Source organism: Thermobia domestica, chromosome 13 (assembly GCF_964235325.1).
Source record: "Thermobia domestica chromosome 13, izTheDome1.hap1.1, whole genome shotgun sequence".
Taxonomy (NCBI): Eukaryota; Metazoa; Arthropoda; class Insecta; order Zygentoma; family Lepismatidae; genus Thermobia; species Thermobia domestica.
Genome location: NC_137466.1, coordinates 217,896,827 through 217,909,514, shown reverse-complemented (window position 1 = coordinate 217,909,514; position 12,688 = coordinate 217,896,827). Strand labels below are relative to the sequence as shown.

The 12,688-nt window shown below is 36.4% G+C and overlaps 1 protein-coding gene across 3 annotated transcripts in view; it reads right to left on the bottom strand.

Annotated features, from left to right (window-relative positions):
* Positions 1-649: 649 nt before the first annotated feature.
* Positions 650-12,688, bottom strand: part of LOC145669032 (uncharacterized) — a 97,337-nt gene continuing 85,298 nt past the window's right edge. For all 3 annotated transcript variants that reach the window (XM_081737379.1, XM_081737381.1, XM_081737380.1), the window contains 3 exons: positions 9,357-9,503; positions 6,416-6,536; positions 650-2,251 (listed from right to left, as the gene is read on the bottom strand). In XM_081737379.1, the coding sequence (XP_081593505.1) occupies positions 2,189-2,251; positions 6,416-6,536; positions 9,357-9,503 (331 nt within the window). In that variant the 3' untranslated portion in view covers positions 650-2,188. The remainder of the gene's footprint in view (positions 2,252-6,415; positions 6,537-9,356; positions 9,504-12,688) is intronic.

Sequence of the window (12,688 nt, the reverse complement as noted above, 5' to 3'; positions counted from 1 at the left end):
GCAAAAGAAGTAAGACAACATTAGATAAAAGAGAGACGGCACGAAATAGTCCACAAAGATGTAAAAGACTAGAAAAGAAAGTGGAAAGAAGCACAATGAATAAAAAGAGACAAACGGAAAGAGATTAATGAACTGGGCTATTGGAAAAATTATAAATGATTTGTGGAATTAAGTATTGGAAGCGACAGCAAAGAAAGAGGACAAAAAGACAGTTAAGCTTTCGAAAAGTGAAAGTTTGAATCTAATTGAAAATTCAGGTTCGTGACTAACTACAGCTAAATATTTTCAACTGCAAAAATGGAAGAAAGAATCTTATTGGTGGTTCAAAGCGATTTCTCTCATTTTTCAGAGACTTATAAGCTGCAGCTTTACACTGAACCTTTATCATGTGTTTGATAGAGGCAATGACATATTGCCTAACCCGTAACAGATTACTAATATAACTGTTTGCGTCGGTGGTGGTACTCATGATAAATATGTTATTCTAGGTACTCAGATTGACAGCATTGTAGTTAATGCAAAATTAAGAAATGGAATAAATTAGCAAATGCTGTTATCTATTTCTCTTTATTACCGTTTTAATTGATATATTCTTGTTCCAATCTTGTAAATTTAATATTCATTTCATAAATACTAACGTAAAAAATCCAGAGAAATAGCTTCTTCAGAAGAAAGGAGCCGTACTATGTACAAGAAAAACGCCCTGATTATTATTATTATTATTATGAATCAAAATTACATGCATTTGAAGGTATCTGGGTTTATCTATAATTTTTCCATAATCTATATCACTATCTACAAACCCTGTTAAGCAATAAATTCATAATTTATGGAAATTAGCAGCTACTACTTTGCCAAAGAAGTTCAACAGGTCAAAAGCATTCTTTGCAATTAGAAATGGATAGCTCAAAAGGTATGAAAAATTAAATTTAAAAGTTTTTGGACAAAAAAAGAAAGAAAAATACACATATAACAAATACCACACTATTTTTTTTTTCCATCAGCGAGCACTACATGTATTAATGAACAGTAACTACAAAAATAAAGTATATTTTATTCGCTGGTCCGCATATGGATATGTGTTGAACTGTCAAAGTTGATATGAATAAGACCCCAATAGCTGAATTGTGTTTGGTTCTGTGTTAAAATATAAACATACGAACAAGTTTCAATTTTGATTTTTAAAAATCATGTTAGAAATAGAAAGTTCATTTTTTTTTTTCGAGTTTATCTAAGAAAGTTGCTACCCATTACACATTTAATGTCCATTAGATATATATATATACTAAACATAGGTATCAACATTTTTTTTTCATGTTAACAAACATAAATAGTAACGAAAAATATATGAGACGAAAAAAAAATTCCACTTCAACTCACCTCAACACACACACACACACACACACACACACACAATAACATTGAAAACACAAACACTCTCATTCGCAAAAATGTTAATCAACCACACCCAACATACGCGCGTGTACAAACCATCTGCATACACATTAGCTTCTATTGTTGTGAGGACAAGGAATAAGCGTGCAACAATGAATTTTGTAGATTCTCACAGAAACCATGTCCTCATTGCAAATACACACACGAGGAAATATAGAGTAAAACCTCTCCTCATTGAAGCTGGAAATAGTCCTTACATTTGACTTTTGGTATCAAATGTTCTCTACAAAAAGAAAGAAAAAAAAAATGTCCATCAAGAATTCTTCAGTACACTCAAGGAAGAAGTGGCTACAGGTTGAGAAACGGACGGTTTCTGTGAAAGATCTACACACACACACACACACGATTACGACATTGCTAGGAGAGCAGCTCACTTCGAGATCAGTTCTCAAAACTGAAGGTGCTTTAAAATAAAACAATTTCATAGTTTGTCCTCATCCAATACTCTCTTACAGAACGGATGCTTTGTTTATGTTTATGTACAAGTGTAGTTCTATGCAATATATGTACACAACACATTCTGATGCAATGATGAACACAAGGTAAAAGGGAAAATGTCAATGACTGTTTGTACTATTGAGCACGAAGGGAAGAGGAAGATGATTCCACCCTAACTGCTCTTGTCTCATACTTTACCCCTGATCTTAAACAATGCTTTAAAAGTCCTCTACGGGGACAGAGTCCCAACCTGCAGTCTTCACTGGGTAAAATTGCCTAATCTATGTTTCAAGGCTCAACTAGGTTTTGACGAAGGTAGCTGGTGATGGACGTCAATGCCATCTCTTCGTGTAACCATCTAAAACAAAATAAAACAAAAACATATATTATGCATTGTACAAAAAATGACTGAAAATATTTCAGCTAAACACAGCTGGAACAGAAATAATATATATTTCATAACAGTACAACCTTTTTAGTAACATGTACAATGGTTCTAAGGAATTTACGAACGATGATCAGAAAGTAAGATTACAGAGCCTGCAGTGAAACATGTATATATTATTTCATGCAACCAATTAGGTTATTTTTCGACATGGTCTCCATATCGGTTGAAGCATTTGTCGCATCGTGGGATGAGTTTGAGGATTCCTTTCTGGTAAAAATCCTGTCCTTACGTGTCACAAAGTGTTTTATTTCCTCGTCTGAGGCGAAGCGACGGCCTCCTAGGTGCTCCTTCAAGTGCGAGAACAGATGAAAATCGCTTGGAGCAAGATCCAAGCTGTGGGGAGAGTGGTCGAGGATGTCCCAGCTGTGTTCAAATCTGTTGATGCCGTGCTGGGTCGGTCATTGTGCTCGTTGTCGGTGACGTTTTCTCCACCAGCCACAAACTTGCGACACCATTCTGCGACTTACTGACAAGACATTACAGTCTCCCCGTAAACCTCTACCAGCTGCCGGTAAATTTCAGTCGCGGTTACGTGTTTCGCCCACAGAAATCGAATAACTGAGCGGACTTCTTCTTCGCGAGACCAGTTTTCCGAACAAGTCGCCATTTGTGTTTACATACTATTAGCGCCATAGGTTGAAATGAAATGAAATCTTTGAATTTTACGTCCCATAGTTATGCCGGTTAGGAAAACTGCGCAGTTGTCAACTTTATGTATTAAAATTACCGCACACTCCTCATTTCTCTCTAACAGACGAAACTCCAGAAATATCGGCCTTGTGATCTTAGTTTATGATGCTCCCTCGTATTTTGTCGCTGATAGGTTCTCGAAGTGAGTCAGATGTTAATAGTTGGAAAACAGAAAAATCGAAAAATGGAATGAAATCTTTGAGTTTTACGTCCCACAGTTATGCCGGTTAGGCTAAAGGAGACGGTGATTATGAGAAATGAATGAAATGGTGGAACACGGTGTCTACTAAAATTCCAAAATGAAATTTCGTGACTTTTCTTTACCAAATCATAAAATTTCCTAATATTTTCAAGAGCGAATTTGAGTGCGAATTAGGCCGAATTTTCATCCATGCGATAGAAACGTACTTTGCTCGCTATTTGGTAGCGTCTAAAGCCGACGATCAACATTTTTGGTAATGAACTTTGACGTTTTATAGAACAAAATTTTTCAATCTGTACTTACATCTGTACAGTTTAAAAAAATCGTGACCGTAAAAGCTAAATTTCGTGACTTTCATGACCGTTTTCTGATTTCGTGACTTATTCGTGACTTTCGTGACCGATAGACACCCTGTGGAATGAAGAAAGTGAGAGGAAACGGGAGAACCCCGAGAAAACCCACGCACACGGTGTTTGTTCACCACAAAGTTCACTTGGCGGGGGCTGGGATACGCTCTACCACTGAGCCAACGTGGCAACAGAAAAATCGAGTAAAACACTGTCGCAGAATCTGCAGCTGAAACGAATGGCAGTGCCCGATATCCACCAGAATATGGTCAATATTTTAGGTGAATCTACCCTTTCATGTGGCACCATCAAAAGATCATTTCAAGAATTTAAGAATGTTGAAATGAAACCGAGATCAGGAAAGCCAAGTGCCACCACCAACAAAAACACTGACCTCACACTTCATATAACTATACAAGCAATTGTCAACTCGTCAAACAGTAAACAGGCTGGCAAATATCACAGAAGCAAACAGATCACATTTTAAAAATTGAACTTAGTTTATAGGATTCCAACTCGATGCATTCCGCATCTTCTGACTTTTAAACCATAGCGTGCTCACTACACCACGTCACTGAACAATTCAAAACGGTTTGAGCATCACGTGGACAATTTTCTGCTGCGATTCACCATTATAGACGCACCCTAAGTTTATCACTATCAGCTGGAAACCAAATAATGGTCTAAATCATAGAAGCATCCGTCATCTCCACCCCAATGAAAGCAAAAGTCATTCTTTCAGCTTGGAATGTGACAAGATTATTATTATTATTTTTTTTGGCGGGGAGCGGGGGCTGGTCCCAAGGTATGCTATTCATTGATTACCTTAAAAGGAGGCCACACTATCACATGACACTTTATGCTGACATTGCGAAGTAGCTCCTTCGTGGCCAAGCGGTTAGCGTACGCGCCTTTGGTGTGGGAGACCCAGGTTTGATTCCCAGCGGGAGTTCATGTGATTCGGATTCCACGTTAATCAGTAGGTTCTATCTCATATAGTATCGCTGCTGAAAGGGACGTTGAACCGCAAATCAGCTCAACTGACTTTGCGAAGAAAAACTCAAGAGTTCAATCGAAGAAAAAAGGAAAGAAATTGTGATCAGAAGAGTTCTCTACCACCACGACAATGCTCCTGGCCACACATCAGCAGTTACGAAGGTAACGGTTTATGAATGCGGATTTAAACTCGTTCTTCATCCACCGTACTCACCAAATTTGGCCGTTCACATTTCCATTCGTTCCCGAATCTTAAAAGAAAGCTATATCTGAACGATGTTTTGCAAGCGATACCACACTGACGTCATTACAGCTGTGGAGAAGATATTATGGTCACAAACCGAAGATTTTTCTCTATTTGGATAAGGCTCTTCAGCACCTCTGGAGCAAGTGTGTTAAAAAATGAAGATAATATCAAATCTATAGCTTTTACAGCTTCCTAAAGGCGTATTAAGAAACTATTTCTACTATATTTTTTTTTTAAAAGGAACAATAGAACGCTTATCAAAGTATAATAAAAATTGAGTGTCACCTCTATCAGTACCCAAACAGGCATCCGGGACAAAAACGTGTCAGTGGCAGGTTCTTGCCATCTTCAGGATATATCTAAAAGGTCTACCGGAGACCGAAAATCTTGGTAAGGTGAGAGTCTAAATACTACTCGGGCTTTTATCCGAGATAATTAATCTTATTAGTATAATTACTCAAAAATAATGTGTCCAAAGGCACTTTAATTGCACTAAAATGTTTCAGCAATCTCTGCTGCCTTCGTCAATAACTCTGAGAAACGATTGTTTCGTTTTCACTTCTCAGAATTTTATTTTGTACTTTTTTCGTGTTGTCAACTGAAAAATGATGGTCATTAATTTTTACCTGAACAACACTACTTTTGAACGATCTACTAATCCAAATATTTTACTAAGAACTTCTTTTGCATCTACATATGTAGTGCATAATTAGTTTTGTAGAATTGTGTTCACCATTGAAGAACGTTTGTAAAGTTATTGTTGTCATTATAAACTTATAACATTACATGCTTCAACTTACCACTCGCTTGAAATTCCTATTAACTAATGGCTATATACCAACATACACCGTGAGCATAAAGTCCTGCCCTGATTACAAAAATTTATTACAGAAGAACCATTTGACATAATAATGTAAATTCTGGTCCGTTACATGGGTTAGTATTACAAGTTTTTTAAAGATCAATAGATGGCACTAGTGCTACCCAAGAGTAACGCAGTACGTTACTTGGCGCGCGGGTTAGTTGGCGAAATGGCATCGGAGCAGGAGAAAGCGCAATGCGTGCTGCGGTATCACGAAAGCCAATCGCCCATAAGTAACATAAGTGGTCTTTAAAAAAACTTGTTAACACTAACCTATGTAACTGACCGGTATTTACATTATTATGTCAAACGGTTCTTCTGTAATAATTTTTTGTAATCAGGGAAAACTTTATGCTCACCCTGTATATTTTCTTGTTTTTAAGTTCACACCATGAATATTCCAATAGCATTTTATCTGCACTAGTATTATCCGTCGAGGAAACTTGAAGTCACTGCCGTTTGCTCAGTCAATTCAAGTGCATTTGGACGCAGTAAGTTGTTATAATTATTATTATTTCATAATTATATAAATAATCGTCAAATTATCCTTAATTACTATTATTGGTATTCAAACTCGGATGTTTTATTCATATTTTAATTATTATAAAAGGTCTCTGAACTAATACAAGTATACAATTAACTGAAAGTTTCAAGTACAAAATTGGAATGGTTCACACTAACGTATTCCTAAGCAAATAATTAACAAACTGAAGTTTCTGGACGCACTCACCTGCTGCGTAGTGACAACTGGCACTTGCGATGCCAATGGAAGTGAACCTTGATGAGTGGAAATGGCAGGAGGTGAGACGACTTGATATACAGGGTACTGTTGTTGGCCGCTGCTCCCTGGCCTGCCAAAACAAAAAATATACGTAAATACACCTACCCTTCGCTGACATCGATTACGAAAACAAAAATAGCCAGGACACTCCAATTCAGTTTTTTTTACGATCAATATTAGGAATTATATTTCTGGGTTTCTGGATCTACGGCCATTTTATCCCGTCATGTATGAGGGATGATGCTCCTCTGCGATCACACTCCCCGGGGAAGTGGGGAAGGAAGGAAGCGGGTTGGGACCTTTATGTTAGGTAGAACCAGGAAAATCCAGGAAAAAACTCACTCAGTATGGCTGGCCTAAAAAGGGTTTTTATGCCTTTCCGATTTACTATCCCCACCGGGAATTGAATTTACTTTAATTCCTATATTATTGAATTCTTTTATATTATTTTTGACGATAATTTACAAGTTCAACACCAAATATGTCTCCACCTACAGGTTATCAACAAAGACTATTGAACACATACTTTAACACAATTACTGCAAGAACTTTATTTCTTTAAGTCATTCCTCCTGTGAAGCTTTCTTTAGTATTTACTATTGCTGAAGATACCTGACGAATGCTTAGTGAAAATTTGAAAGGCTAAGTTTTTGCGCTAACTTTAAGATTACTCAGGTTTGTAAACACTTATTCTTGTATTGATCCTAAGACTTTCTTATATTATGTATACTTTACAAGAGTTTTCTTTCGCGTTCTCCATTCTTCCGTCATAGCAAGCGTACATATACTATTATAGGATCTCAAATGCTAATGAAATAAAATATAGGAAATCACGACGAAAAAATATAGGAGGTTACGTGAAGCTGTAAAAAAGGAAGATTTCAATTATTTCCTGGGACATTTTTAAAGAACAAGGAACAAACAAACTCATATAACAATATTTCTACCTATTGGAAGGAACATTTCAATTATCCAATAGGTAGAAATTAAAAAAAAAAAAAAAAAAAAAAAAATCACATGGAAATTACACTAATTGTTATATGAACATACATTTCTATTCTAAATTTAACTAAATGGATAATTATCTCGTTGCAAAATTTTATACGAGTTTCTCAGTGTTTTCGTACGTAGCTCACTAGTAGGTAAGATTTGACTATGTGTAACATATTCTACAATTATTTGCCTACAGTCAGTGCAAAAAGAATTGATACACCTAAATAAATTATTTATAAGTCTTTACAATCACGACTCCATAGAACTTTTTAATGAATATGACAAAAGTGGTTTATTTTTTGTTCCATTTTGTAGGTATATGAATACTTTTTGCGCTAAGTATATATTGTTTGGTGTAATTATCTTTAGACTAGGAATGCAATGGATGTACCCGATTGCAATGAAATGAGCTGAGCGAGCTTAAACTACGTAATCATTCCTGGCCATTATGCAATAATAAATGCCATTTTTAATTATTGACAAAAAAATCGCGTGAAAACTTTTTCCCCATGTTAAGTCTATGCAAGCGTTTTTCGGTGATTATTCCTCGATGGTACATCGGATTTTTGATTTCGACCTATGTTGTCACTCAGCACGACATACTCTATCAGCGTGCTAAGTTTTCTTGAGATCGGCCAAACGGTCTAGGAGGAGTTCGCGGACAACCAAACGGCTAACCCGAGTATAAGAGCTTCGCTTCGCTCAGCTCAACAATAAGCAGGAAAGGACGAAACACAGAAGGTTCTCCATTCAGCCACCCTACTGTGGGGACAAAGGGCCCTCCAACCACCCACACCGTATTTCCTAATGTTATTTTTAAAAGTGGAAGTAGCAATGGCACAAAAATATAGGAGGTTTCGTTAAAATGTAGGAAATATATGAGTTTATAGGAAGAGGCGCAAATAAGAAAAATAGGAAAAACAGGAAATATAGGAGCATTGGAAAGCTTGCTATTACCCACAGAATGATCTATCAAATGAGAAAATGAGAGAAAAAAAGGGAAGAAAAGTAAATCATCCAAATTATAAATGATAACTACAGGAAACCTGAATGTTAGAGACCTATTTCAAGTGTGCCCTCGGAAAATATGTGAAACATACTTCGTCCCCACCCCCCGCTAACCTCTTACGGATGAAACTTTCCCTTTGTGCTGGGGAAAGAAGTGAATGACCTGGCTGTGTTGCCAATTTGTCATTCAGTCGCAGGCTACTTAGAATGACTAACAAGACAGTGCACAGCTAAGCCCGTCAATGTGGCAAACCTGTCTACATTCAACTATTGGAAGGATCTCGACTATAGCAAAGCAACTTGTTCCTCCTCTTGCGATCGACAGCAGCACCACCAGCAGGGACACACTTGAAATAGAAAGGCTCTAATGGATTTTTAATCAATTTATAAGCTGCACCACTAAAATGTCAAAATTATATCAAGTTTTCCTTTCGTTACTCAGTTATTTAAAGAAACATATATCGTATATAGAGTGTCTACTCAAATTGCAAAATAAAATTTCGTGACTTTTTCTTTCCTAAACCATAAAATTTAGTAACATTTTGAAAAGCGAATTGGGCCAAATTTTCATGCATGCGATAAAAACATGCTTTGCTTGCGATTTGGTACAGTCTAAAGTCGAAAATAGACATTTTTGGTGGTGAATTTTGACGTTTTATAGAAAAATAATTTTCCAGCCTATACCATATTTCTCCAGGTTAAAAAAAAAAAAAAAAAAAAAAAATCGTGAAATAAAAGCTAAATTTCGTGACTTTCATGACCGTTTTCTGATTTCATGACTTTCGTGACCGATAGACACCGTGGTATAACAATTACTAGAGGAAAAATTAAGACTTCAAAACGATTATTAATCAACATCAAACAGTTTTCTTTTAAAAAAATAACTTACCTTCTGGCATCTGGAGTAGCGGATGTACTTCGAACGACTCCTGGAGTGGACGCCGCAGGAGAAACAATAGTTGTACTGGCAGGAAGACTCGTTGGAAGATTCAGCGGAGACTGACTAGGCAAGTAGCCGCTACCTGCAGGGCTGTGCCTGTAAAGTGAACAAAGTAATCAATACACTCACGTTACACTGGTTCAACACGGTTCCAAAAATATAGTTATGTCACTATAGCTCTTTATCTTCTTATACAAAAGCTAAAGTTTGTATATTTGACCAAAAAAATTAAAATGAAATGAAATGAAATCTTTGAGTTTTACGTCCCACGGTTATGCTGGTTAGGCTAAAGGAGACGGTGATTATGAATAATGAATGAAATGGTGGAATGAAGAAAGTGGGAGGAAACGGGAGAACCCCGAGAAAACCCACGCACACGGTGTTTGTCCACTACAAAGTTCACTTGGCGGGAGCAGGGTTTGAACCCGGGACCCCATGCACCAGAGGTGAACGCTCTACCACTGAGCCACCTCCCCCCCCCCAAAAAAAGTTAGCGAACTACAGAGTAAATTAATGGCTTCAATTCCCACTATTAGCGAAAAGAACCGGTCTGTCGTCATTGCGACTGATTTACGATAAAATTCTACACGAAACCTAAGCTTTACTGTAAAGTTCCTATACAAATATAAGAAAGGAACTGACAGCAGCAGCGTCTTGGACATAAACTAGCCCAGTTTTTCGAACAGCAGATACGACTATGCTTGTGCCAGGTCTGTTAATACCCGTACAAAATGACAGCCCTATCAGGTCAAGTGATCAGTTATTAAACTCAGTAATGATGATGCATATTTCTTAAAGCTAGTGACCATCACTGTTAAACAATGAAAATATTCGTTGAACAAAATCACCTAATTCCTATTGATTTTATAGTGCTGAAAACTAATTTCAAAATCGAAAGTAGCTCTCGTTTTTGTTTTACACCGTATCTAATAATAACGTTATAGTAGTGAACATATTAGCCACGTTTGAGATTGGTTGTCACACTGATGTGGGAACACTGGAAGAGCTATATCAACACTCAGTTTCTTCCGTTCCTCATTTTAGTTGTTTCTTCTAATATGCGAAACAACAACTTTACAGCATTTATCAGAGTTCTCGATGTGTTTTTGTGAAGTGCTGCACAAAAAATACACGTGTTTGTATGTATATTTGTGACCAGTTCCTCAAGTTCCTCGAAAGATGTTTAAATAGACAAAAATGCAGCATCATTCTGTAAACAGTGCAAACAATGAAAGCCTATCACATTTTTATATTGATGTGTAAAACTGGAGATCAAGATAAAGATTGCGCACCCCACATTGTCTGCAACACTTGTATCAGCAATCTAGGAAACTGGATAAATGGGAAGAGATGTTAAATGCCTTTTGCAGTGCCTATGATTTGGAGGGAGGCGAGCGACAACATAAATAATTAATACTTCTGTATGGTTTCTCCCATCCAGAAGGGAATTTTTGCTGTATCGTATGTATTTGCTTACAGAGTTGGATCAGACGAGCATTATTTTTTTTTAACTTTGTAAATAACGAACTTCAGTTTTGTCAAGTATTTGATGAATATTTTGTTAAGGAAGTCCTTAAATATTAGAGAACTGCATCGATTGACTGAACTATGATATAAGCTCCTCCGTGGCTAAGTGGTTAACGTACGCGCCTTTGGCGCGGGACACCCGGGTTCCATTCCCGGCGGGAGCTCATGTGGTTCGGAATCCACGTTAATCTGTAGGTTCACGTCTCATATAGTCTCACTGCTGAAAAGCGACGTTAAACTCAAAATCAACTCAACTCAACTAAACTATAATATTATCAGAGAATTTGCTGTTTCAACTGAAGAAATATTGTTTGTAAATTTTTGTAATAATGCTTCTTGTTGAAAAATTGGTTTTACTATTTATTATTGATATTACTGCTATTATTATTATATGCTATATATCAACTGTATATCAGCGACTGGATGATTAATTATTTAAGAGAGATTTCTTCTTCCGGCAGCTATTCCCTCAAAAAGCTCCTTCTGCGTCTGGATTTTTATTTATTTTATTTTTATTTTATTTTATTTTTATTTTTTTATTTATTTAGCTGCGGACGGGGGTGTTACACCTTCAAGAGTTCATTTTTCCCCGCAAACCAAATAGAAACAAAAGACGAAATAGTACTTCAGAAAATTCTAGGAAAAGATTCCTCGTGACCAAGTTGAGATATAGAAGAGGATTACAATTTGCCATCGCAATCATACGGAACAAACATTTCGATATTTATTAAAAACTTTAAATGAATGAATGGATGATTATAGTTTAATGGAACATCAGCAGCAAGGGTATTTGTTCCCGTCATTAAAATAAAGACTTTAATAATAATAATAATAATAATAATAATAATAATAATAATAATAATAATAATAATAATAATCAAGTCAAACCAGATAAACATAGAAAGAAAAGCCTACGTTCTCTGACGGTTGAGTATTCAGGACAGTAGAATAATGTAATGAACACTTAGCGACACGATACAGTCTTCCACAATACATACAGTTGACGCCATCCACAAATGTCGTGTTAGATGAGCGTTAACTTCTCTCACGACGACATTTCCCAATTTCCAAAATATGTTTTGTAGAATGAATCATTTCTCTGCCAGTAAGAATTCCTTCTGAAATTGAGCGTTGTTCTCAGCCTGAATTTTAGTACTTAATTTAACGAAAAACTTCGTTTTACAAAGCAATGAAAGCTCCAAAATACTAACTTTACGAATATATTAAAAATAAACACACTGCTGAACAAGACTGCACTTATTTAATATAAAAACACATTTACACGTGACGTTTTGATCTTCTAGCCAAGATCCTCATCAGACGTACACTCATGTACTACTGAATACTTGATTTTATTCGCAAGACGTATAATTATGATTGTGTGTCAGTAAGAATATATGCTAATTAGTAATAATACTAATAATAATTGGATGGTTTTTATTCATTGTTAAAATTCATCATTTCACATGAAAATTTCATGAGAATATCCCCGGTTAGAAGTCCAGGGGAAAAACAAGCCATGGCAGAACACAGAAAATTCTTAAGAAAATCAAGGATGGCTGGTAACCTTATACGAAACAGAAAACAAGCGCGTAGATAAAACTATAGTGTTCCTGCTTCGCAACCGTAGGTCTCGTGTTCGAATTTCCGGACTTGCCAACCTCTCTGACTTCAAGTTATTCTCCAGTTTCACCATGCGAATACTGGGGGCGATACTTTTTAAATAAAGGTCCCCCCTTTGACTTCCTTTTTAC